This window comes from Acanthochromis polyacanthus, chromosome 6 (genome assembly GCF_021347895.1).
Source record: "Acanthochromis polyacanthus isolate Apoly-LR-REF ecotype Palm Island chromosome 6, KAUST_Apoly_ChrSc, whole genome shotgun sequence".
NCBI lineage: Eukaryota > Metazoa > Chordata > Actinopteri > Pomacentridae > Acanthochromis > Acanthochromis polyacanthus.
The window spans coordinates 34,427,658-34,453,132 of record NC_067118.1 but is presented as its reverse complement, the minus strand read 5'-3'; the positions used below and the strand labels follow the sequence as shown (position 1 = coordinate 34,453,132).

Here is a 25,475-nt window from a genome sequence, read left to right as displayed (position 1 = left end):
GGCCGTTGTTTCATTACGCAAACATTTCATTCTGCGCATTTCATGTTAGGTTCATGTTCTGCCATAATAGCTGTGAGGCAACACACAGAGCTTTAGCTGTAACAATAGAGAGAGAAGAATGCCCCGGGCCATGATTTGGAGCCGAACCTCTCTCTCAACAGGGGGGGAAGAAAAACTGGGATGAATTATTCACCGCATTTCATCTGTTCTGTGGCACGTCAGGTGCTACAAATTGTGTTGTAAATGTTTAAGCCTAGTGGATCATGTCAGATGCAGTGTGAGCATACGAAGGAGGCAAATTATTCAAAAAGGCGTGTTAATAGGATTAGGAAAAAGTTTCTGTTTCTGCCGGTAACAGATAGGATTTGTATCTTTAATATTTACCTTCTACAAAAAGAATGATAGTTATTTAATTTGATTGGCTTTGAAAACTTGTTTGCTACACAAAATCAGGACTACCTGTTTATTTTATCACCGTTAGTCTAAACTGATTGTGATTTACATATTAAATGCTAAATTATAATAGTCACCCAGATTTTGATGCTGTATTATGATTGCCTGTAATTATATTATCATTTTTTCCTACAAGCAAATTGTGTTGTTTCTCAGTGAAATTAAAAAAATGTGAGACCAAGGTGCTATCATCATCACCATGTACACCCATGTGGCTTCTTGGTCTAAATGTAGTACTCACAGGTGATGTCATCCTCATTAGGACGCATGCTCTTGCTCCCACACACACCGCTCACCACTGTGTTTGAATAGAATAATGGAAGAATACTCTGCAGTTGTATTGTTAGAGGCTTTACTCATCTAGGTACAATGATTTGCTTTATTCCTAACCTTCTATTCATATGCCCCCGACCGAAAACTGTCTTACTGGTTATGAAGATGTCTCTGTGTAGCACTTTTTATACTCGGAGACGAATTATCACAATAATAATGTGCATTCATTGTTCGGTGTGCAGTTTTCTGCTGCAGCTGAGCCATCTGTGTCTTTTGATGTGCTTGTGTTTCCTTCTCTTTAATTTCCTGCTTTGTCTGTTCGCTTTCACTCAGCCGCAAGCCTACATACACCCTACACACACCTCCCAACAGCCCCTTGAGCTCCACATGAAACACCACACTACTGCTCTGCAGCCAGCCGGTGCCTGCTGCTTTGGAGTTCAAGCAGCAGGCTGACAGTCAGCAAAGCCTTACAAGGCTATTCTCAGCTGCCGCTGTTGTTACTGCTGATGACCCACTAGACCTGTTCTGTGGTATACTGATGCGGTTCGATATGCAGCGTGGGCCGTGTAGGAGTCACAACACTTGTTTAAACACTCACTCGCTCTGGCTCACTGGAACTCACCGTGCATGCTGAATTTAGCTCTCTAGCTCTGTCTTTTACTGCCTTCACACTGCGTAACTGCTCCTTTTCCTGCTGCATTGCATTTTTCAGTGTTGCTTACATTCAGTCTCACTATGTCACTTGCTTTGTCTTTTTATCTTGCTTTACGTTCTGCTCTATTTGTTCTGTGCTCTTTGTTCTTTATGCACTTTCCTCTGTAGTTCTCTTATTTCTCTTATTAGCGCCTAACAGAAATTCATTCTAATATTTATGTTAGGTTATAGTTACAGACTTGTGCCCTAAATTTTTATCTCTACATTCCATCTAGTTGTTTCAGGAATGATATCATTTCTTCCATTTCTCCAGTAAAGCGGTAAAAAAATCTGTCTTCTTAAAAAAAGCCTCATGGGAGTGATAAATAATTCTTTAGTTTGTATGTCTTAACACTACAAAAGGCTCTGCAGAGACGAGTATGGCCACCACAGCCCCAAGCAAGTCGATGCCTAAAACCATGCTGGAGGGAGATGCAGGTTGAAGGCAGAGCAGATTAAATGAGCCAGGAGTCATCGGAGCCCCAAGGACACCACATTTTGCCTCAATTAATTGTGTTTGTCAGCACATGAAAGTCCAAGGTCCCCACACCAGCAGTAAGATGAGAGGACAGAGACGTCTGGTTTGGCTCGCTAGTGCCATCCCCTCCTGGGTTTTACTCTCCTTTTTCATTTCCCGAGGCGTCTCAGCCACTGTCCTGAAGCTCCAGGTTCACACAGCCACCCTGCAACTGATGATTTTAAAGAAAGTTTGCACCACTTGCTGATTTAGGGGTTAATTTAAAACAAACTTTAATGCTCTCAGTAAGTTGATTACATTTCAGTCAATTACGGGCGTTTTTGGAACAAGGCTTGAATGCTGTGTAATGGAACACAGCTTTTGGCTGCAAGGGACCTGAGGGGCTCTGGGTTATTGTGAATGTAATTGTGTGGAACTAAACAATGGGGCATCATCCACACACGCACACAGCCTTTGGTTAGCCCAATGCAGGCTCCACAGATGCATTTGTGAGTCCGTGTGTGTGTCTTCATGCCTGCTTGGCAGGTTTTCTTGGCATGTAGATGGAGCTGGCCTTTCAGGACAAATCATTCTCAAGCAGACATGGTCAGAAGGTTGCAAGCAGGGGGAGAGTAGGTAGACTGTGTGATTCTTTGCAGTCTTTTTGGCTGAATGACAGAAGAAGTAGCTGCCATTTTTGGCTAAGGTTAATGTTTTGAATAGAATGAAGTGTAACATCTAATTTGGCTCTTGTAAAGGTCAGCGCACACAGTTTGACTTCCGAGCATAACGTGCTTTTGGCCATCTCCACTGTGAGCCCTTAGTCTTGCTTTTTGGAGGGGTTATTTGGGCCATTGCAGTAAAACCCAATTTGACAATGCAGTGAAATATCAGTCTTGACATCTTTAACGTGACAGATGAGAGAAAGCAAGGAGTTTACCACGTGTGAACTAAATGCAAGGATGCTAATTGCAGATCTAAGTCAAATTTTTCCCCCCAGCCATGTTGCAAAGACGCTAACTAAGCTTGAGTATTTGGCCAAAGGCTGTTTCTGTGCTACAGGCTTACACACGTGGCTTGTGTATGCAGTACATGCATGCACACAAACACGCACACAAACTCTAAACACATACACACACATACAAAAAGGATGAAGCCTGATGCTTGTCAAACGATAAGACGGGGTTGTAAGGAAATGGGATAATCGTGATGCATTTGAACACTCACGAAATATTCGACTGCAAATGTTTATCATGAAAAATGTATTGTCCACCGGTACTTTCTCCATAATCCTGTTTGTTGTTCTGTAGCTTGTGGCCAGTTTATTATTTTAGATTCAGTGCTTTGCCCATGAACACTGGAGCGTTTTGTTTCTTTGACATTTTTCACCATGGAGAGGCTAACAGTCACATCTTCATCTAAATGTTGAGCTGAAACCTCCTGTGAGAGGCATGTTATTGGTAAAGAAAAATTATGGTTTCGTTCATCTGTCTTTCACGATTTTGCACGCTCAGGTGAGTGTGCCAAAACAGGATTTTAAACGAATATTTTTGCTCTCTGTTGACACCAATTAGTTAGCAGAACATTCAGTAAGTGGAAAGCGAGAAATAATTCAGTTGATCTGGGTCCCCTTAGGTTAGCTGGAAATCTCCTCAGAGCGTTTCTCTTAAGGTTAACAAGGATGGCCCTTAGCAGTTGCTTCTGGGGATTGGAACAGTGTGCACGCAGACAGACTATAGAGCAGAGCATAGTAGAGTTTCAATGCAGCCACTGAAAAAGCTCCCTGCTGCTTTCAGTTCTCTCCCAGCGCAGAGATATAAACGTACAGCAGCAGCAGATTTAGTGTGTTTTCCACCCTCTTATAGTTTTTGTCCTCAGACAGACATGATTCCAGAGGCAGGCCGCGGTGATGTGTATCTGGAAGTGTTTTTTATGTGTGTGTGCAGTCAGGTCTTACTGTTGTATATTCCTTCCCCGGCAGTGCTGAAATGTTTTGACAGAGTGACTGGCCTCAACATACACAGCTCAGTGGAAGGAATGTGAGGCCGTGAATGTCTAACTGCAGTGTAGCTCCGTACGCCTGTGTGACTGCCTGAATCTGCAAATGTGTATATGCAAGTGGCAAGCGTGTCTGTGTGTGGGGGGGTTTCTGTTTGTGCATCTTTCTTCTGCCACTGTGCATATGCTGACACAGAGGGACCAGACCTGCTGCAAGCATGGATGGCACTAAAAATAACACGATGTTTCTCTCCATATTAGTGTTGATGAGGGTTTCTGGAAAGGTGCAAAAGTGGGTGTGAAGAACAGATGCTGCCTTGACCGTGTCACATGTTCAGGGGCATTTTCATTCCTTGAATATACTTTGACAAGAGAGGTTCATTTTGTCATTTTCTTTCTTTTCCTAAACAAAATGATCTTCCATTACCCACATATATTTGCGTGCTCTGTCCACATGAACACATTGTTTGCATCTTCAATTGATTATTCAGCTGGTTTGACTAAACTTAAGCAGCCTCTTTGTGGAGACATTTGTATGGATGGGGAGGATGGTGAATGGAAATGTAAAAAATGAAGTAAAAGATGAAGAACAACACCAGATATAGAGGAGAAAATGTGTTCATTCTAAGTTGGTCAAGGGGAGTATGAGCTGGTGAGAGGGAAAGGATTGGATGGCGGGCCATCTGCTTGGGTGCATAAACAGCGATGATGGGAGCAAAAGGCTGGAATAGCCAGCTTGAGAGGGCAAAGGGCAGGGCAGAGCACATCTGCACATGCTTCAGATACAGGTGTGTTAAGACATGTAACTTCTTCTGGGAGTATTTGAGCAGGCATGAGAGAATACAAGACGGTTACAGATGAGGAGGTGAAAAGAAGCTTAGTCCATGTACTCTCTGTCAGCTGAGTTATTGCAGGGAGAAAGCATATGTGCAAATGTATGTCATTTCAACCCCTGAACTGACAGTGTTTTATCCCTGCAGTGTTTCTGTAACTCAGAAGATTCCCTTTCTCTTCTTGGCTCTCCATCCTCACTGCAAAGTATCAAACCGATCCATATAAAAAGTGCTAGATGGCAAAGTGCTTTAAAAAAAACAACCTAAAACCCTAACCTGTCCACCGAGAAGTGTCAGATCCTATACAGTGATACACTATACAGGAACACAGTGGACTGTGTCTGGCTTTTTGAGCGTGTGTGTGTTTGGACGGAAGCCAAACAGGGATCCTAGCCAAAGAAGGAAGAGTTTAATACAGAGCACGTCTTAAAGGGAGTGTGAGGGAGCAGCTCATCTGCCCACAGAGAGTGGCAGAGGTTAATGCAATCCCTTTAAGTGGACATAGAGCCAGTTAAGAGGCAATCAGGAGAGCAAGAGACGAAATAAGTCATCTCTTGGAACCCATATAAGCCTTTTGTTTATTCCATAATTAACTGACAAACATTCTGCATAAAATTTTCCACTACTAAATATGTCTTCCTCGATAGTTTTAAAAGTGCTCTAGTATTTATGAGACGTTTTATGTAGAAGCCCGAAATGTATGTCTGTGGCCTGTCTGTTTTGTTTTTTAAACTTCACAGATGTAATTGCTATGCACACTGTGATTCAAGGGCTCCTAACATCCATATCTTTCCTGATTAATCTTCTCACAGTGAAGAATATCACAGTGTCATGTTACTGGCCACTGCTTTTGGGTGCTGCAGGAATAACAAAACTATGCAAAAGTTAATTCTGCTGCATAATTTGGAATTTGGTGAATGTAGTTTGCGTATACGCGCACACATGCGGAAGGAAGGTTGCATGCAGCACAACCTGATAGATCGGCGCTATACAGCATTAGAGATGGCTGTCTGATGGATTAGTATCAGTGGCAATAGCACTGATGTGTGGAAATGATTTGCGATGCCTGGATTCCCCCATCTTCCATCCTTCCCAGCTCATCCCATTACAACTCAAAGACTTAAATCATCCACATGTTCTGGTTAACGTACGGCTGAATGAGTGAGTGTGTGTGTGTGTGTGTGTGTGTGTGTGTGTGTGTGTGTGTGTGTGTGTGTGTGTGTGTGTGTGTGTGTGTGTGTGTGTGTGTGTGTGTGTAATACATATATATTTGCATGCTTTGCGCGTCTTCATGCACTTGTGTAAACATCACAGGATGCGCCAGCAGGTGTAGTGCACCACAAATTCATATTTGAAAGCTTATTTCTGTCAAAGACAGCATGTTTCCTTGCTCCCTCATTCATCACCATGGTTACTAATTGGCTTATGGGGCATGTTAACAAGCTGTCCTCTTCATATTGGCCCATGCATCTTGATGTGGAATGCATTGCTTTTTCTGTGCTGTGGGTTAATCCCCAGCAGTCCTACAGAGTCGCTCTTTTTCCAGCCACTCTTCCTTTGAAGGTTATTTTTATGTTTGACCTTGAGGAAAAACTGACCTTTGTGAAATTAAAATTTAATAGTGCCTGCGTGTAGCCTGCTCTCTTTTCTGCACTTCCACCCACCCGCTGCTCACTCTCTCTCTCTCTCTCTCACACACACACTCCCAGATCAGTCAAGACACAATCAGACAGAATCAATACATGAAACGTAAGAGAAGCTGAGCTGAAACACCCTCTCCTGTCTGTGCCACACTACATCAGAAGACCTCACCTGACAGTCTGCACAGTGTTTTGACAGGCAATAGCTGTTTTACTCTATTTATTTTGTTTTTTCAAAAATAACACACTACTCTATCCTTAAGACGGAGGATTATCTGGTGAGTTCTTTTCATGTAATCTGATTTAGAATTAATCCTTCGAAGTTGCTAATGGTTGTTTCCGACAGGGCGCTAGTTAACTCTGCGCTGTGCTGTATCCACCGTTGTCGCGACACAGATACTGTAACACAAAACCAGTCCTCATTACACTTCGGGATACATGACCAGCTAATTCTCCCATCAAGACCTAACCTGGCAACCCGACACTTCGCCCGCACCCACCTGACTACGTGCTTCTGATGACAGTGCTGCTGTGACCTGCACTGTTAAAGACCAAATAGCTGTGCACAATTCGCACATTAACCTACATCTCCATTCTGACTCGATAACAAGGGCCGGTCATTGAAGGGTAGAGTTGCAGTGTGGGATGAATCATGCCTGGATATAGGCTTACAGAAGGAGCTGGGATGTAACTTGGCCCAACACTAGAGGGCCAGCATTTCAGTTCAAATTTAGCAAGGGGGAAAATGCCAGGGATGAATTAGTGATGTGTTGGAAAGCTCCGAAGGATCTGGGAGTGGAAACTGGTAGATAAATAATGCCTACAACAACACAGTAAACATTGCGTGTAGGTAGATCCATGTGTGTATGGGTGGGTGGGTGCACTGGAGGCGTGGGAGCTCAGTATGTGCTGTATAGTGCATACTTGTGAAACTGCACAGCATATATTTACAGTGACACTCGACAGCTTATTTCTTGCACCCACACGGCCAAACAAAAACACCTACATGCACACGTCCCCCACCTGTCTGTGCTGCCTTGTTCGGCTCTCTTTCCTGTTGTGAGTCATCTGCCCAGTTGGAGCGCGCACACATTCAGGGGGAAATGCACATACACACAGGTGACAAATTCCAATAAAGCTCAGAGCAGTTTTCCAGTGTGTGTGCACAGACTGACATTTGGTCTGTGCCCTGGGGGCTTTTGCACATCCTTTTCCACCCCAGCAAAGAGGCCTGTCACTGGACCTCCTCTCTCCCGCAGGTAGCCTCCCTGGAGCTCACCTGTTATCTCCCTGCCTCCTGTGCCTGAAGCTTTCCCTTGACTGCCTAGGGTGCTCCCTCTGTTGAATCGCACGTACACACACACACACACACGCCAAACACACATGCCAGTCTCGCCAGGCAGTGAAATAGGACAGGAGGCTGGGCTGGAGACACCTCTCCTGAGTCTCGGCGATGCCCTAGTTTCTGCTGCAGCCTACTTTTTTCCACTAACACTAGCATCCAGACAGCTACCTTCATCCACAAACACCGATCCATGCTGACAGACAGGCTGTTGGATCGCCACATTTAGTTTGGGATAATGTTGCTACTTATGCACTCTTTTGAGTCTTGCATTTAGTATTACGGGTGTAACAGTATACACATTTCGAGCAAAAATTGTTGAAAACTCACCTCAAAATTCTTCATTTCTCCCTCATAGTTATGGCGAACACAGTCCAAGCAGAGTTTGAAGGTCCTCCGTTATCTTATTGTTGCTGCTGTTCGGGAATGCTTCAGCTTCTGAGTTACTACAACAACAGAGAAAGACAGGTGGATCAGTGAAAGCTTTATGCCGTCATCACTGAACTGCGATCTCATATGTAGCTCATTGTATATCGAACGGCAGCACACTGTAAGCATCAATGGCACACGATTAAAAAAAAAAAAAAAAGAGTACTATGCAAACCCAGCTCCCCGTGGCATTTAAACAGCCTGTTGCTAACATTTCAGACTGGGCCAAAGCAATAACAAACGCTAGAGGTGTTTTTATAGCAGTGGATATGCGACAATACACTGTTGTCGGGAACACAGGGTTTAAACAAACACTGAATGCAATTGTGCAAATAATACCAAGCCTTTATAAACACAGAACTTATCCAATGCATCTGTTGCTGTTCTTTTTACCAATCTAGTGCTGCTAAAATGTTACCTGATGTTAATAGTGCAGTTCAAAAAACTGCTTTCCTAAATACGGCAATTAGAAGAATAATTTATGCATTTTATTTGAGGGGATATTTGTGATACATGGTGCTAGCATGAAGCAGAAAGCTGCTGATGGGAATACTGTACAGTTTAAGCACAGCTATATTTGATCTCTTTATTTAATTTTCTTAGATTTTTTTAGAGAATATATAGTTTGGTTAAGCCAGTATTGACAGATTTTTTCCCCCCAAAAACACAGCCATAATCTGTTCTGTAAAGCAGCGTTTTATTTTTTTTAAATGGAGAGAAAAAGGCCTTTTAAAGTTATGCATTTCTTGTTTTCACTGTGCCAAAATGTATCAAAGAGCACACCTATTTATTATGTATAAAGGCATTTGAGTGAGCAGTCATTAGGTTCAGTTTTACTACGCTTCCGTTACAGGGACGAGTGTGTCACGTTGAGATGACATGTTGTTATCTCTGACACTCTGACCAGACAGCGCATTGACCAGCCCAAAGCAGATTTGGAGGCCCCAGCCAGCTCTAGTTAGCTGCATTGACTGCCTCTCCGTCAGACTTGGTCATAGATCAGTTCAGTCGATGCTGTCGTTGTGCCGGACACTGATGAGAAGAGCCATGTTGACCATGTTCACAGTCAATAAGTCAGGCAGCGTAAAACAGTATGTGATAAGCCCGGCCTGTAGTGAGCCAATATTCTTGGCCTCAGATAAACAATCTGACAGAGACATCTTTGATTCAAGGAGGGATGAGCAGCAAATTGTGTGTATCAACTCCTGCTCTGCCCTGAATTTACTTCCAGTGATGGAGTGAGATCGACCCTTGTTGGATATTCTTCTGTTGTGTGAAGTGAAATATATTTTTAACAGCAAAGTGTGGTTTCGAGGTTCAGAGCACAAAAAAGAAAAGTGCCTACTGAAGTTGTTGCTCTCAGAAACTAGTCAAGCACATTTGAATCAAATGGGTTGAAAGCTCAACTCTGATCAGTTAGATTAGAGCTAAATGCTAACCGTGCAGGCCCTGCTACCACAAATGTTTTTTGCTACCACTAATGGGTAATGTAGCCCTGCTCTAATGTAACCTGCCGCTGATGTTAATGTAACCCTTTTAACCGCAGTGACACCGTACTCTGTATGCTGCTCAGCGTTGCAGCACTCACGAGGTCCCCATGACAACAGGGAACATCAAAGAACTGCGAATAAGAGCTGGCTTTGGTATTGAAATGGAGAACGGATGAGAAAGTAATGTGTTTTTAGGGTGAGACACTCCAAATTATTGGAGAGGAAGATTTCACAGGGATGCAAAGACAAGGAAAAAGGCACAGCCAGAAACCCTGTACAGTCCATTTTATTCCATCATTTATTTCCTCTTCTCTCACACCGAACCACTTTTAATTGCTTGGATATTTAACAGTTTAATCAGAAAGGCACGCGAGCTACAGTATGGGGTGAGTAGCATGCAGAATGACTTCACGTGTGAGAAGTCATTCACATGGGAGCACAGGCACCAACAGTTGACCAGAGCTTAATTAATTACCCTATTCTTTTGGGAAAAAGTTCAATAGTTGAATAATTTAGTCAAGTCAATCATTCTAGACCTGTTGCACCACCAGGGCCTCTCAGAGGACTTTTTGTATTGACTTTGTTGGCACATTTGGCCACTTATTGACATCTCAGCTTTGAATTAGGCTGTAAAACTCTGAGAGTGGTTTTCCAGTAGAGGACTGAAGCAGAAAAATGTTAAAAACAATTGTAAATTAGGAAAAATAAATGTGTTGACTGAGAGCTACAAAGATGGTGCTGTGTTGAAGGACTCATATGTATGTATGTTAAAGAGGTTTTCCTTCAATTTAAGATGTATATCAATGTTGCTATTGATAGTTTTAACAAAATGCAAAACTAAAACATGAACTTTTGTAAAGAAATATAGAAACTAATATTCCAAAGTAAGCCTCAATTTGTTTTCTGTCATTTAAAAACCAAAAAGCAATCTTTAGGTCGACAGAGAGCAGGAGAGGTGTTTGTAAATGCAAACTGTAAAGGAACCAAGATGTAAGAAATTAAAAACTGACAGTAACTAAATAGGGAATGCACATATAAAATTTGCTGGAATCCCTGCATCGTTCACCTGATTTGGATGTGAAGACCCTCACATTAAAGCTGAAAGTCTGCACTTAATAAAGCACCGTGTGACTGTTTCATTTCAAACCCACTGCGGTGGCGTACAGAGCCGAAATGCTGAAAGTCGTGTCGTGTTGTCCAAATATTTATGGACCTGAATGTATGTGCACACACGCCCAAAACTCACATAAAAGCACAAAAATGATCCAAGCACTCACAAAAACACACATCCAATCACACAAAACCTCAACCGCAAACACAAACACACAGGCAGGCTCTGCGACAGACGGAAATGGTCTGAGCAAGTTAAACAAACTGCAATCACCACGGCCTGAATGAGAGGCAGAGTGTATCCGACGTCCTGAAATGTGCTTTACTCTTCTCTCTCCCCGTTTTTTCTATCAATTTATCTCTCCTCCTCCTCCTCCTCCTCCTCCTCCTCCTCCTCCTGTCTCATTTGGTGTGCATCTCTGCCTGGGTCACCCTTGAATTCTACCCTCCCTTTTGTTTCCTCCTCGCTACAGCCTCTTCTTCCTCATTTGCATTTCCCTCCCTTCCCTTCCTTTAATGTATTTTTTATCTTGTGTTTCTGTTCCTCCCTCCCTTTGAACCAGGTGTGAAATCTGCGCGGGGACCAGACAGTCGGTCACCTTGTTGTTATGACTGTGGGCTCACTGCAGAGCGGAGGTGACCCCTGAACTCCCCTGGCCGTGACCTTTCTCTTTCTTTCCTTTCAGAGCCGGCCTTATCTCGCCACACAGCGTCGCTTCTTTTCATCTGTCAACATCAGTACAAGAAGGGGTGAAGCAGGGGAAGGCCACAGAAGGGGTCAAGTGAGCTGGGATCATGTTCTAAACAGGGAAAAAAAGCTAAAAGAAGCAGGTGAAGCACATTAAAATTAGCTCAGTGAAGAAGAGAGAGGAAATATAACACTTCTAAATGGGGATGTATGGTAATATAAGCCGGATGTAAAATAATAAAATCAAATCTTCTACGAAAAAGTCGTTATTTTGGTGCATGTTTTTATTGAGGTATAAATAAACAACCCCAGCTATCACTGAATGTTAAAGTAAATTATAAAGCAAAAAGAAAATCTCTGCAATAGAACAGGTGCGTCCAATCTTGTTTTACAATCAGGTTCAGAAATATTATCTCAATATTTTACCCGTATGATCTCTGAGACGATGACAACCTCACCTGTTCACTCCCTGTCTGGCTCATTATTATGATTGGTAGCTCAATAAAACAGAACAAGTGCAAGTGAAGCCGCGACCACACACTGAAATTATGCACACTGAGCATCTCGTGCCTACCGTTGCTTTGAGCTTAGTGCTAACACGGTCGCAGTGACGACGCTGATACGCTGATGTTCAACATGTTCACCGTCGTACAGTTGAGCTGTACTTACGCTGTTTTGCACTTAACATGTTGTAAGTGCAGCTCAGGCTGATAAGAACGTCACTTGTTTTGAAGATACTCCGCGTTGCGTGGGGGCGATCAGTCATAGTCCGCCATCTAATAAATTCTTGGGACTCCTGGACTTAGTAATTGCTGTGTCATTCCTTTTTTGTTCTTTGCCCACCTCTTTCCTTAAATTGCAGACTGTAATGTCACGCACTATTGGACACACATAACAGTGGAGTTGTACTGGCTGCCTCGCCGGCCCTGTGAGTTTTGAACACCCGGTGAAAGATGTGTCACGTATGTGCCTAAAATCCTATTTTGTTGCTGTCTGGCATCCAATGAAAGAGATCAATCTCTGAATTCCAACATTTCTCAGGAGATTGATGTTTCAGCCGAGCACAGTTAGCTCTCTTTTGAGGCCTAATTGAACCACATATCAAGGTAATTGTGCCTCAGCTCCACAGCCTCTCTCTTCCTCGCCGCTGCCACACAGGCGCTCTGTTCGGTGTACTTAGATAGGTAGATAGATGAGCTCCTTTTTCAATTATCAACAGACATTACTGGTTTTATCCATACAGCCACTCATATCAGCCCTCAGAGGCTTTAAAGTATTTTAGCGCTTGTAGAGATATGCCTATTATCGGGAGTGTGTACATAACCACACACACACATGTGCGTGCACACACACACACACACACACACACACACTACCATATTCCATTGATATGTATGCGCTACACAAATGTGTTAATGGCAGTACTATTTTTTGTGAATTAGGCAGTATGCAGGCAGGCAGTAGTGCAAGCTTTGGGGACTCATCTTATCTCAAATGTAATTCATATTTAAATGTTGTTATGCTCCTTCTCTTCTGGTAATTGTGTTTGCACTTCCTGGTTACTCTTGGAAGTGGATTCACTGAAGCGTTCTGTTGATAGCAGTCTGCTATCCGCTAATTACAAAGACAGGCATATACACATGCACAGCCGCACACGCTCATGCATACACACATGCTCGCACACAAATGAGCAAAGCTTGTAACAGGCTCCCTGGCTATTATTCACCGACATCCTGGCAAGTAAGTGTACTCACACCGCTTAATAGGACTCTTCCAGAAAAACGCTGTCGGTAATATTGCATGGAGATTTCTGATGCAATATTGAGAAGCTTGGAGGGGATCTGCTGCTCACAGTTGCAATAGGGTGATGTATGAACGGAGCTCCAGTGGGGGAAGCAAATAACAGCTACCAGTTTGAGTTAAAACCACCTGTTAATCAGTGTACATAACTCCATAATATATTCCTTTTTTATACTTAACCCTGAAGAGGAAACAAGCTACAAGCACAGCGCTGACTTATTTTCACTGATATGGTTTTCCTATTAATCCAGCAGATACAGAGCAACATAAACATTTTCAAACACCTGATGAAGTCCAATATTCACCATCATTACAGCTCAGTCTCTCTTCTCCACTGACTCCTGCACAAGATTTCTCTCATTTCCAAATGAGCCATTATTTTCAGCTTATAGAAACTATCTGGCAAACAGCCTGCCCAGTGACAGATGGCGGCTGCCTGTTGGTTGTTGCTGGGCAGGTAGCATAGAGAGAGTTTTTAGAGTTTTTTTTTTTCCTTTTTGCTGGAAACAGCTGTGGTCAGTAAGGCACCGATGAGAACAGCGAGAGTGAGCCAAGACAGTAAAGTTATTGGCAGTAAGAACAAAGAGCTGAAAGACTCAAAACTCCATCGAGTCGAGGAGAATTCTCTGCAGGTTCATTACTCCATGTTTCCAGCTTTCACACCAGACAAATTAGTTACACGGACCCTAAAAGTGAGGTTTTATTTGCTGATTACAAGGTGAAGGGTTTATTTGTTTTTTGGGAAATCACCATCTCCAATGGAATTAGCAAGAAGCAGTTTAAGCCTGGCATCAACATTGTGAAGGCTGCTGGTGCAAAAAAATAAGCTGCACAACGGCATAGTGTATTATATAATGATAGATTTTCTGAGAATAATCCACATGCATGATGTGGCTATAAGACACCAAACACAAAGGATTTTTTTTCTGTGAAATTTGCCTCCTCACAGCATGTAAAGAGCCAGTTTTTGCATTTTGGGTTTGTTCACTTTAGTGCTATATAAACATTTTGTGCATGTAAAAGGTCTGCAAACTTTTGACCAAAGAGTAGTTCTCTCCAAAAAAACAAAACACTGATCCTTACCATTTTGTTTGAAGTCAAGGCGTTCTTTCCATTACTTGCAGACATCATCATGTGCCACATTTGCACAACACCTGCCAAGCAGCTTGTTTTGGGACACCCTCAAACAAAGATAAGCACCTGTCTCATAGATCACTATTATTTCCTTGTTAGAGTTGCCTCTGATTGGGCAATGTCTGCCAGCTGACCAATCAGAGCAGACTGGGCTTTTCAGGAATGGAGCCTTAAAGAGATAGGAGCTAAAACAGAGCAGTTTTAGTGACAGAAGTGCTGTGATGATCTAGTGAGAGAATAATGATGCATCAAAGCTTGTAAATGTGACATCCAAAAATACATTTAAAAATCTGTAAATGTGAATAATATGAGTTCTTTAATGACCTCATGTCTTACCATGAGTTATCCTGATTGTACCTTGTCCACTCACTAAAGATGAGCCATACTTACTTCAGGGTAAATAAACTAATATTCTGATAAGCTAATGCCCGGTGATGACCAAAGTCATTCAGTGGTTCATTTGATGGTGATGTGATGCTACATTAGAGCAGTTATAGCTATGTGGGACATCTAACCAATCAGAAATCAAGCCTTCTCTTTGGCTGTGGTAAAAATAACGGAAATGAAATAAACAGTGAAAAAGTCACTGGTGGGATGAACCTCTGCAAAGTGTCAAAGTTAGTCCGTTCCAAGTCATAATGTAGCAAACTGGGTGTGTGTTACAGAGAAATGGTGGCAATCCCTCAGCGTGATTCAGTGTAAGATTGGTTGTGAAGTGAGTGATGATAATGACCTTTCCTCTGCTTGCAGTGCAGTGCGAGAGTAATTCCCTTCACTTTATCAATTTATCTGTGTGTTTCTTTCTCCCACTCCCTTCTCATCACTTGAAAAATGTAAATGAGGAAATAACCTATATGCCAGCCTCACAGTGAACCCACCCTGAAGGCTAAGAGATTGGATTTTGCCATAAGCTCTCCGTTTCTTGTGTGTGAATGAATAAAACAACACTGACCATTGCAATGTAGTATATATGTGAAGAGGTATTGTAGATGGTTTTTTTCTGGTGTAATCCAGCTAAATACTATGTAATGGCATTTTGATTTCATTCGCCCTGAGGCTAAAAATTGACATTTTGTTGGAACGAATCTAATACTGTCAAGCACAGTTGTTATTTGTTTTATTTTCAATAAAACATGCTCCGGCACCAAACACTCCTGGCATACAGAAAAACAAAAAAGCCCTTTCTATTGTGTACTCAGACTTTTCTAACTGTTTTATGGTGCGACATAAACTGTAAACCAGATATTGCGAAGGAAATGTTGTAGTTAGATGTCCCACATGTGAGCAATTGGAAGTGGAGCTGCATCGTTGTCACAGGATGTCCCTATTTTCACATAGTAAACGTAGAAGAAAGCCCTTCACATTACAGTAATACAATGGTTCATTTCAGCCTCGCAGTGTCTCCCAGACAACGATGACCCACCGACAGTACAACCACTGAGTTACTTTAGCTTTTTAATCCTGTATATAACAGGAGATGCTTAACAAGAGGTGAATGACAGTATATGCAGTCAAGAAGCCATAAGAGAGGCTATAATGGCAGCTCCAAGGTGCATTTTTTGCCATTTTCATAGATCAGGTCTTAGATTTCAGCTGTTGGTGCTGTTTTCACCTTTCGTAATGCTTTACCTTACCTCATATCTTTCATAATACAATGGAGTTTCTATTATGCGGTTCTTCAAAACAAGGTCACTGCTGCAATTAACCTGCCATTCAAAGAGCAGTTTTTCACATAAGGGCTGTTGTATTTTACCCTGAATTCCAGCTTTGTGAGTTTATTTGCCCTCTATTCACACACTCCCCTTTCATTTTACCTGAATGTAACCCCTCCTGTGACGTGGCATTTTGTAAAAACAGGAGATGCCCTTTTTTCTCCCCTTAAATAAAACCTCCTTGTCCTCAGACAGAACAACTACTCTGAACCTTCTTGACTTTCTTAATAGGCCGGTTGTTAAGCAGTCAATTTCCTTAGTTAGTCAAGCCCCATAAATCAGGATCACAATCAGAGTTCATGTCTGTGTTGAGCTGTCACAGGGGAGAGGTGAGATTATTATAGACCCGGTGTATCTGATTAACCCGCATTAAGACATTTTTGAAGCACGTTTAACCAAACATATCCGACCTTTTGCATATTAGCGCTGACACTATCTGGATCTTGATCTTTTTGTCGACTCATTGCTCTCTCAGCTGTTTCCTTATCTTTTCTCTCTACCCATCCGTCTCGCTACCTGTTGTTCCTCCCCCTCCTTATTTCTTGCTTTCCTGCGGTGACATTTGTGGGAGTGATTATAGATGGTTGTCCCATCCCTGAAGAGCCATGTGTCATCAGAGTTACTTCCATCTGAGTGACTGGCCATGAAATGTCAGATGAGAGTACAGATGGATGGATGGTTGAGGGTTAGAAGCCTGGAGAGACAATCTTTCACTCTGCTGAGCCCAAAAGAGCTAAGCTTCATTGGCCTGTGACAGGATTCCCAATAGAAATGGAAGTCTACTACCGCTTATGGATATTTTTATGAAGCATCATCAGTTATTGCCACTGTTGTAACACATGCATTTTCCATAGTGAAGGCTAGCTGCAAATGTTAACTGTAAAATCTGGTGAACTTTTTCCTGTATATTCAGAATTAATATAACACCTTTGAATACATCAGAGGAAGTAGTACTAAATGTTGCTCATGTTATACGTCACATGTTTGAGTTTGGTGCAGGATTGACGTGGACTGAAAGATATTTGCTTTTGTTTGGACTGCTATTATATCATAATTATATGATGTGCAAAGCAAAGAGTTGCAGAAAATGTTTATGGCAAGATACCTCCAGTACAGTATTCTTTTGGACAGTTTAGTTAATATTTGTGCAATACTTGGTCCAACCTGAATGGAGTAGCTGTAGTCTAAACTGTCACTGAAATAGAAAATGCTTTTTTAAGATGCATTTTCACATTGAGTTTTCCCACAAAATGACTTAAGTAATGTTTAATTCAATCTTGTTTTGTTAGATTTCCCCATTGGAAACCCATTTTGTCCCCCTTTGGTTGTTGCAACAGTAGAATAATACATTCAGCATGTGATTTTGTTTACATTTGTCATATCCTGATATGCTCAGTCTCCAAGCCCAAGTTATTGCTGCCTTCATCAAGTTATTAAGGCTTTACATGTGGACCACAAACTGTAGAAATTCTAAGCATCATGGGCGTAGCTTACAAGGAAAGTTTAACAAATATAGGCTTTTAATCTAAACAGAGTTAAAAATCATGATCTGCTGTAGGAACTATAGTAGCTCTCCGTGGTGCTGAAAACTGGCTATCCTTAATGCAAGAAAACTTTTTCACTCTTTCATTTTTAAAATTTTGTTTATTTAATTGGTTCGCTTTTCAGAAAAAAAAACAAGATGCTTGGTGAAACCTCAGTCAATAATGAGTAATATACATCAAGTTGTGTCCACAAGATAAAAGAAACGTGTCAAGTACGCCAGAAAGCGAGGACTAAACTATTGTGTGCACACTTTTCTGGCTCAGCAGGTTGAGCAGCTATTCATCCATCAAAGAGCTAGTGGTTCAAATTTCCATTCTTGTCCATATGTCACATTCCTGAGAGTGATTAGAGCCCAAATTGCTCAGTGAAATATACAGCTGAGTGAAGCTTCGACCCGTGTCACCGACATATACTGCTGAGTGCATGTCAGCCTGCAGTGACATGCATCAAGATGCTGCCTGTGTGTGGCCTTGCAGAGTTAGCATGTTGGTTCCTTGACCCATGTCACATGACGCCAGTGTGTGTCGTGCTTTATGTGCTTCCTCAAAGTAATTGTGCTATTACAACAATTTATTCAGCCTCAGTGTTTCATAAACATTTGATCAACAATGTGATGCCAAGGGGCAAATAGTATAATATTTTATTACTATCTACTGTGATTATTTTCTTGATTAGTCATTTTGTCTGTAAAATGCCACAAAATAGTGAAAACTGTTAATTATAATTTGTTAAAGCCCAAGAGGATGTCTTTGAAGAACAATCCAAAGCTCTAAGTTATTCAGTGTACAGTCACATAATGACAAAGAAAAGTTGCAAAGCCTCTCGATCAAAACTCTTACTAGAAAGTGACTCAGTATAATAGACAGTATAGTCAGTTGGCTAATAGTTGAGCCATTTTACCTCCAAATGATTCCAATATATGCATGTTATTTGTAGTGTCAACCTGATACATCATTTTAGATATTATTTAAGTAAGGGTTAGGGTTAATCCACATCCCTTGATGCCGTCTCTATTATTATTATGGGTCAACCACAATGTCGTTGTTTTTTTTCCAGGAATGGTAGTGATTAGTAGTAATCAAAGATGCCGATAACCACTATTTGGAACTGATACACATTTTGCAGTAATGAAAATGCTAATGTCAAAAGTAGAACACAAACTACTAAAAAGTGCCTCTGCCTATTTATGTTTCACTTAATTAAAAAAGAGTTTCCCCACATTTCTCATTCAGTGCTCCATTTAAATTCACATAGCCACAGAATGGTGGATGGAACAGACCCAAAGCAGCACCTTTTTAAATGATGTTAGTGGAAATATATTTGTGAAAAATGCCTAATATATGATGCTAATATATGATGATAACATGATTCATGTCGTTTACTTCATGCTTTTCAGCTCTCCTTGATAATTAGTGATATTGGTGATGATGTTTGTCATATGTTTCATCTCTCTTTACAGAAATATATAATTTCATATTCCATCTCTTGCTGTAAATGTGTCTATACCTACCCACAACTGATCACACACAATGGACACACAAACCTGCTCGCTTACACTAAATGCAATACCTTCTCTGGTAGGTTATTTCAACCCTCTAGGGGGTCAATCCACCACAAGGGATTGGGGTCCAAACAGAATCATTTAGGATATATCTGAAGGGAACTGAGGAAAATTGCCGAGGAATCGCATGGGAGTTGGTCTGTAAATGGAAACCCAACCCTCAACACTCTGTAAGCCGCTCTCTTGCCTTTCTTTTTCTCTCCTGATCGCCCTCTCTATTCCTGTTGTAAAGACAGTAAGAATAATGCTATGAACCTGCTGCATCAGTAAATATTCGTCTTATCTATGCGGAGTTCAGATCAGTGAAGCTTGTTGTGCAGATGGCCTTTTAGTGCAGCCGAATGACAAAAACGTCCTGCCACTAGAATCAGATCTCCCATTCATATTATTTGTATAAACATTGTTTGTATAATGCTATCTCTTCATTATTGTCCTCCGTTGTTTTGTATTATGCCATATGGCTCGAGTTTATCAGCGGGTGAGCTGTGCTTCCCTGACGTGACATGACATGACCTGCAATCATCACAAATCTGTGTGTCTGTCAGCCTCCACAGCATCTCCGATAAGCCCATCCATCACACGTACGGTACATACAAGAGCACTCAGGCACCCCACCCCCCACCCCCCCGAATCCACCCTTCCTACACTTTATTAATACGGCCCACAGAGACCTCACCCTGCTACGATGGGATGTGACAGCCCTGACCGACAGCTGACCTGTCCACCTGAACAGGCCATTTTCAAGCCTGTGAGGGATCGGCATGGCAAAAAGCCCCTCATTTTTGTGTGTTTGTGTGGTATGAGCAGAAGGGGAGTGGAGAGCTGGGGCTGACTGAGAGATAATGGGAATAAAAAACAAAAACTCAGGCTGCACTGCATCTGCTGAGGAAATATCTCTCCCTCAAGCACACCTCCTCTCGCTGTTTATCCATCTTCTTTCTTTCTGAGAGGCATTTACCTCCACCGAGTTCCAAACCTTCAGCATCATCTTGCACAGTCAGAAACAGGCCCCGGCATTTGGAGGGGAAGAAATTACGTCTGACCTCACTTATCACGTAAGCACACATTCATACTGGCACCCTCACATCACGTATTACAGCCCCTTCTTTCTTTTATGTGTGCTTTATTTCTGCGCCGTATAAAATGGTTCAGAAATGGTATCATCAGAGAGGGGCCAGCTTGACTAAATGGGAGAGGCAAATTGACTGTAGTATTAGGAGAGAAGGGCCTCTATCAGGAAATCGGATAGGATCCCATTAAAGAAAGCTTGCAGATGAATATGATTAGCTTTTCATTCCTCCTAATGGAAACATCTTTTGAAGAGGGGAGGAGATGAAATGTTTTGTAGTGATAGGGCCTTTGTACCACTGATGGGATTGTTATTGCCTAATTTGGGTGGAAAGGCCATTAAAGTTCTTGGAAGGGACGATGAATGTTCGCTGTAAGTATACTCTCAGTTATGGCTGTGGACCAGTGGTTCACCGTGTGTGGGCAGAGCCGTACTTTGCTGATGCAAAAACCGCCCTCTGCTTAAATGGCTTCATATTGGGCTTGTTTTTGCAGGAATTTAAGACTAATGAGTATGAGGTTTCATCTCCTGTCTCATCTCCCTCTGCAAAATAAACTGAATGGGTTTTTCGTGTGTGTCTTGCCATTAATGTGTGTTTGCACCAGTCTGTGTTTTTACTATCTCCAGCCGACTGTGACAGAAGTGCTTCATTAGATTATAAAGCAACTATCACGAGCGCAACTTCTTAAGCAGATTATTGTTCATTTATGGAGGGCCTCTCGGGCACTGTTACCAAGTCCTCAAATAACAACCAGTGCTTTTGTGTGTGATATGTCAAAGTGGATCAGTCTGATAAGTGCTATTCAGCTACTCAATACATTTGGGATATTTACTGTGGATGTTCTTCTAAAATATTGACGGGGTTCTTTGAGATAACTTAAAACATGCTATTTAACTTAGCAGTAGATGTATTGAAATATTCTATTTTTCTGTCATTTTATTATACTTTAATATAATATTTATGTTTTGTAACTGTACACATGCAGACTGATTGTGTGAACGTATTCATGTCTATCGGCACTAACAAGGTGATTGGCAACATCTGCACTCTGCCAAGTCTATAGGAGCCTGTAATTTACTAAATGCATTCAGCGGCCAATGTTTTTCAATACTTGTGTTGTTAATATGCATGTGAGTCTTTCAGCAAATGGCAGTCAGTCTTGATAAGAGACCAGTAAAATGAGAAAATAAAAATAAAGACTATTTCCAGAAACAAAATATACAAAACCACAAGGGGGCAAAAATGTGTGATATGTGGTTTTCCTTTTATTTATATAGAGATGTTGGCAATGTTCCATTACAAATAAAGTTGAGTTGTACTGTGAGAATATAAATATAGATACAAGTGAGATTTTTTAATGTACCTAAAGTGTACTTAGAAGTAAAAGTACTCAATGCGCAAAAAAGTAGTAGATGATTATTTTTTCTGAGAAGCATCCACTCTTGCACCAAAACTTTAAAAAGCTACATTGGTTGACAGTGCAAAATGCGTTTATTTACACATACACACACAAAAAGGCAAATTTGTAAGATGCAGTTAGGATTTGTATGCAATCATTTAAACTCCTAAACTGTATATACAGATGGTTTGAAGCTCAGTGTGGTGGCTCTAGCTCTTCTCCATCTTGTCATCGCCTGACTCTGTGTAAATACTGGCTGATTAGAAATAATCAAAGAGGTGAAGCATAAGAGTAGCTGAGGCCATGCAAACAGCTCTTGGTCATGTGACAGTAATCACCTGTCAGTCAAAACGGCCATACCCTTGATGCTTTAATATAAGTTAAACATGTGTGTTGTATAAAAATTGACCGCCCGTACAGTTTCCATGAACAGGGAAATTAGCAGTAGAGCCACAACTTTTTAGCGTTGGGCTTTAAACATGACTACTTCTGCTGTAAAGATGGACACTTTAATATGGCAGTCTATAGGGACTGACTCACTTATGAGTCAACCTCGAGTGGCGATTTGAAGAACTGCAGTTTTTTGGCGAAACTATGCTGTACTTGATTTGAGAATAGAATAGAATAGAATTTGACTGTCATTGTTAAACGACAACCAAAGGCAGTTCAGCAGCTCTTTGGATTAGTAGCAACAGAGTATAAAGTCATGACAAAAATAAAATCATGACAAAAAAAAATACAACAAAGATACAATAAAATTTCAAAACAAGTAGTTTTGTTTCGTGAGCTGAAGCAGATGGCAGCTGAAAGTGGTTGAAAACAACAACAGAGAATCACAACTGAAACTGAAACTAATCAGTGACTTAAAATGCAATACAATAGAAAAGGAACATTTTTTATCCAAAAGAAAGTGCCCATACGGCATTTCAAGCCCAGTCTCCTGGATGAAAGTTCTGTGTTTGGTTAAGACCACCACCATATGTCCTAATGCTGACTACAGGCCAGCAGAAAACCAAAAAAGCCCCAAAAATGCAGGCATCTCAAAATGCTGCACTGGATAATAGTACTTAGCATTGTCATAATGTAGCTGGCTGTGTTGGAGTTATTTTATCCATTTTAGATACTGTACTGTTTGGCAGTTTCATTAGCAAGTAAAGTTATTTGGAACTATAGCTTCCAAGCAAAAGTAGTAGAATGGAACTATGAAGCAACACGAAAGGAAAATGCTCATGCCAGTGCCACAGAACTGCTTTTGAGTTATTATACCGTTGATACTTGTATATGCAAAACTCAGTTTTCAGTATAAATCACTTTGGAAGTGTACAGTACTTAAGCATGAGTTTGCATCTAGTATACCATATGTGTATGTGTGTGTGATTCTATTAGTGCACAACAGGAGCTTTATGTCTCTGTAATTCCACCTGTCTGTGATGCATTCACTCTACAGCTCACAGGGAGAACCATATCTCTCAGTTTTCACTGTTTCTGACATGTTGCATTGCTTTCTACAAGGGTTAATGTGATGAGACAGAGAAGAGACAGATTCCCTTGCAATATTTTGCTGCTGTCTTTCTGGTTTTGCTTCTGCGACTTGACTTTCAGTCTCTCAGCGCAAGCCGCAGAGTTTTCATGAATCATTGTCTCATTTGTCTGTGTACCCAAGAAAGTCTGTCATACGAACTCGTCAACATATGTTCTGCTTTTGCTTTGCCACTGGCTACGTTGAGGCTGTTTTATAATAAACATGAATAAAGGATGAATATCAAGGAGAAGCTGTTGGAGGGAAGTTTTGAGGGTGAAGGCACACAGAGGAATTTGTCCATTCCACAGTCTTTACATAATGATATATAATGCTAAATTCTTAAATACTATATGCTTCAGGTCCAATAAATTCAGTCGCATTTCTTGTTTAGCTGGAAAACAAGAACAAATTACCTGCTCTTTTTACTCATGAATAAGAAATGTGCACCATTAGAAATAAAGGTTGCTTTTCCAACTTAACTTGTGTTCTTTCAGCTTTTGGATATCTGCTCCTCTGTCTTCTGTCTTCTCCTTCCACTGCCCATTCCTGCAGCATGGTGTCTTCCTTGGAGACAAAAAAGGGGATTTAATAAAGTTATTGTAATTGTGTTGTCTGTCTTTGAACTCGAGACGAAATTGCTTTTGACTTGCAAATATTTCAGATTGAATTGGGCTAAATGACTTTTGGGAAATGTCCCTGGCATTCACAATGTCCTCCTCTTTCTCCTCTGTAAAGGTTAATAGTATCTGCTCTCAGTGAGTTAGTCAATGAACCTTGCTGTTCCATTCTGTGACAGAGGAGGTTTGGTTGGAAGCTCTCCCTTTGTCTCTTGAGGTGGTTCAGAGTCAGCAGGTCACATTTTTTTCAGATAAGATGGATTTATACAGCCTGAAAAACAAGATGAAAGCCATATACAGAAAGGCTGAATGGGATGCAAATTGAAATGGTCGGTACAGTAAGATGTGAGTGTGTGACTGCCAGTCATGACTTCAAAGTTGAGATACAACAGAAAGATTTCATTCCATGCATAAGGTGTTGTACTAAATGTACTCCCTCTTTCTCTCTGTCACCCATGACAGGTACGGAGACATGGTTCCTAAGACGATCGCAGGGAAAATCTTTGGTTCGATCTGCTCTCTGAGTGGGGTGCTGGTAATTGCCCTGCCTGTCCCTGTCATCGTGTCCAACTTTAGCCGCATCTATCACCAGAATCAGAGAGCAGACAAGCGGCGGGCGCAGAAGGTACAGGTGAATACAGTTTAATATCTCTTCAACTGGGCCTCAGAGGGTTGGACCTCCAGACCTCCAGCCCAAACGGGACGTCTCTCTTGCTGAGAGGAGGGGACTCCACAGGGTTCAGGTCCTCACAGAGATTAATGTGTGTATAATGTACACTGACTTTTTGTATATTCACACTGACAGTAGACACATGGTACCTACCGTGTCCAGTGAGTATTGCCTCACTCTATTGAACCATCCGCCCTAAAACCTAAACACTCACCTTCCAGACTAATATGTGCCCTTAGTAGCTGTGCTTCTCCCCCTTAAAAAATGTAAGAGAACAACTTAAATCAGCTACGCAACACATTCAGATTTTTTCTATCGCAACTGATAAATCCGTTAGTAAAAATACAGGAATAACAATTTGATGTTTTAATTTGAACAAACAATAAAAAAGGTTACAGAATTATTGGGGTTTGGAGGTACTGACAACTGCGTCAAAACATCACTCCCTGCATATTTTAATGCTACAAGCTGTTGTGCTTTACAGGAGTTTCATGTTTAAAGTTTGTGGTCTTATCAGCAGACTTAGTTTTTTGCTAATGTTGGTCCATGCCGAGAGCAGGACACACACTGTGGGTTGTGTTCCCTCTTTGTAATATCCATCCATCCATCCATTATCTATACCGCTTAATCTTCATTAGGATCGCAGCGGGGCTGGAACCTATCTCAGCTGACTTGGGGCGAAGGCAGGGGTCACCCTGGACAGGTCACCAGTCTGTCACAGTAAGACAGAGCGAGACAAACAGTCACTCTCACATTCACACCTACGGGCAATTTAGAATGATCAGTTAACCTCAGCATGTTTTTGGACTGTGTGAAGAAGTCCGAGTACCCAGAGAAAACCCACACATGCACAGGGAGAACATGCAAATTCCATGCAGAAAGATCCCAGGAAGGCTGGGACACGAACCAGGGATCTTCTTGCTGCAAGTGCTAACCACCATGACACTGTGCAGCCTCTTGCTGACCAAGGCCACCTGCTGATTCCTTCTCTGAATTGTTCTCATCAGATATCTGGGACTGTAGTCATGGGGCATGT

The 25,475-nt window shown here is 41.6% G+C and overlaps 1 protein-coding gene across 2 annotated transcripts in view; it reads left to right on the top strand.

The window, feature by feature from the left end:
• The window catches only part of kcnd3 (potassium voltage-gated channel, Shal-related subfamily, member 3), a 114,274-nt gene that overhangs the window by 63,893 nt on the left and 24,906 nt on the right, over positions 1–25,475 (top strand). For both annotated transcript variants that reach the window (XM_051949159.1, XM_051949158.1), the window contains exon 4: positions 24,232–24,400. In XM_051949159.1, coding sequence (XP_051805119.1) covers positions 24,232–24,400 — 169 coding nt within the window. The remainder of the gene's footprint in view (positions 1–24,231; positions 24,401–25,475) is intronic.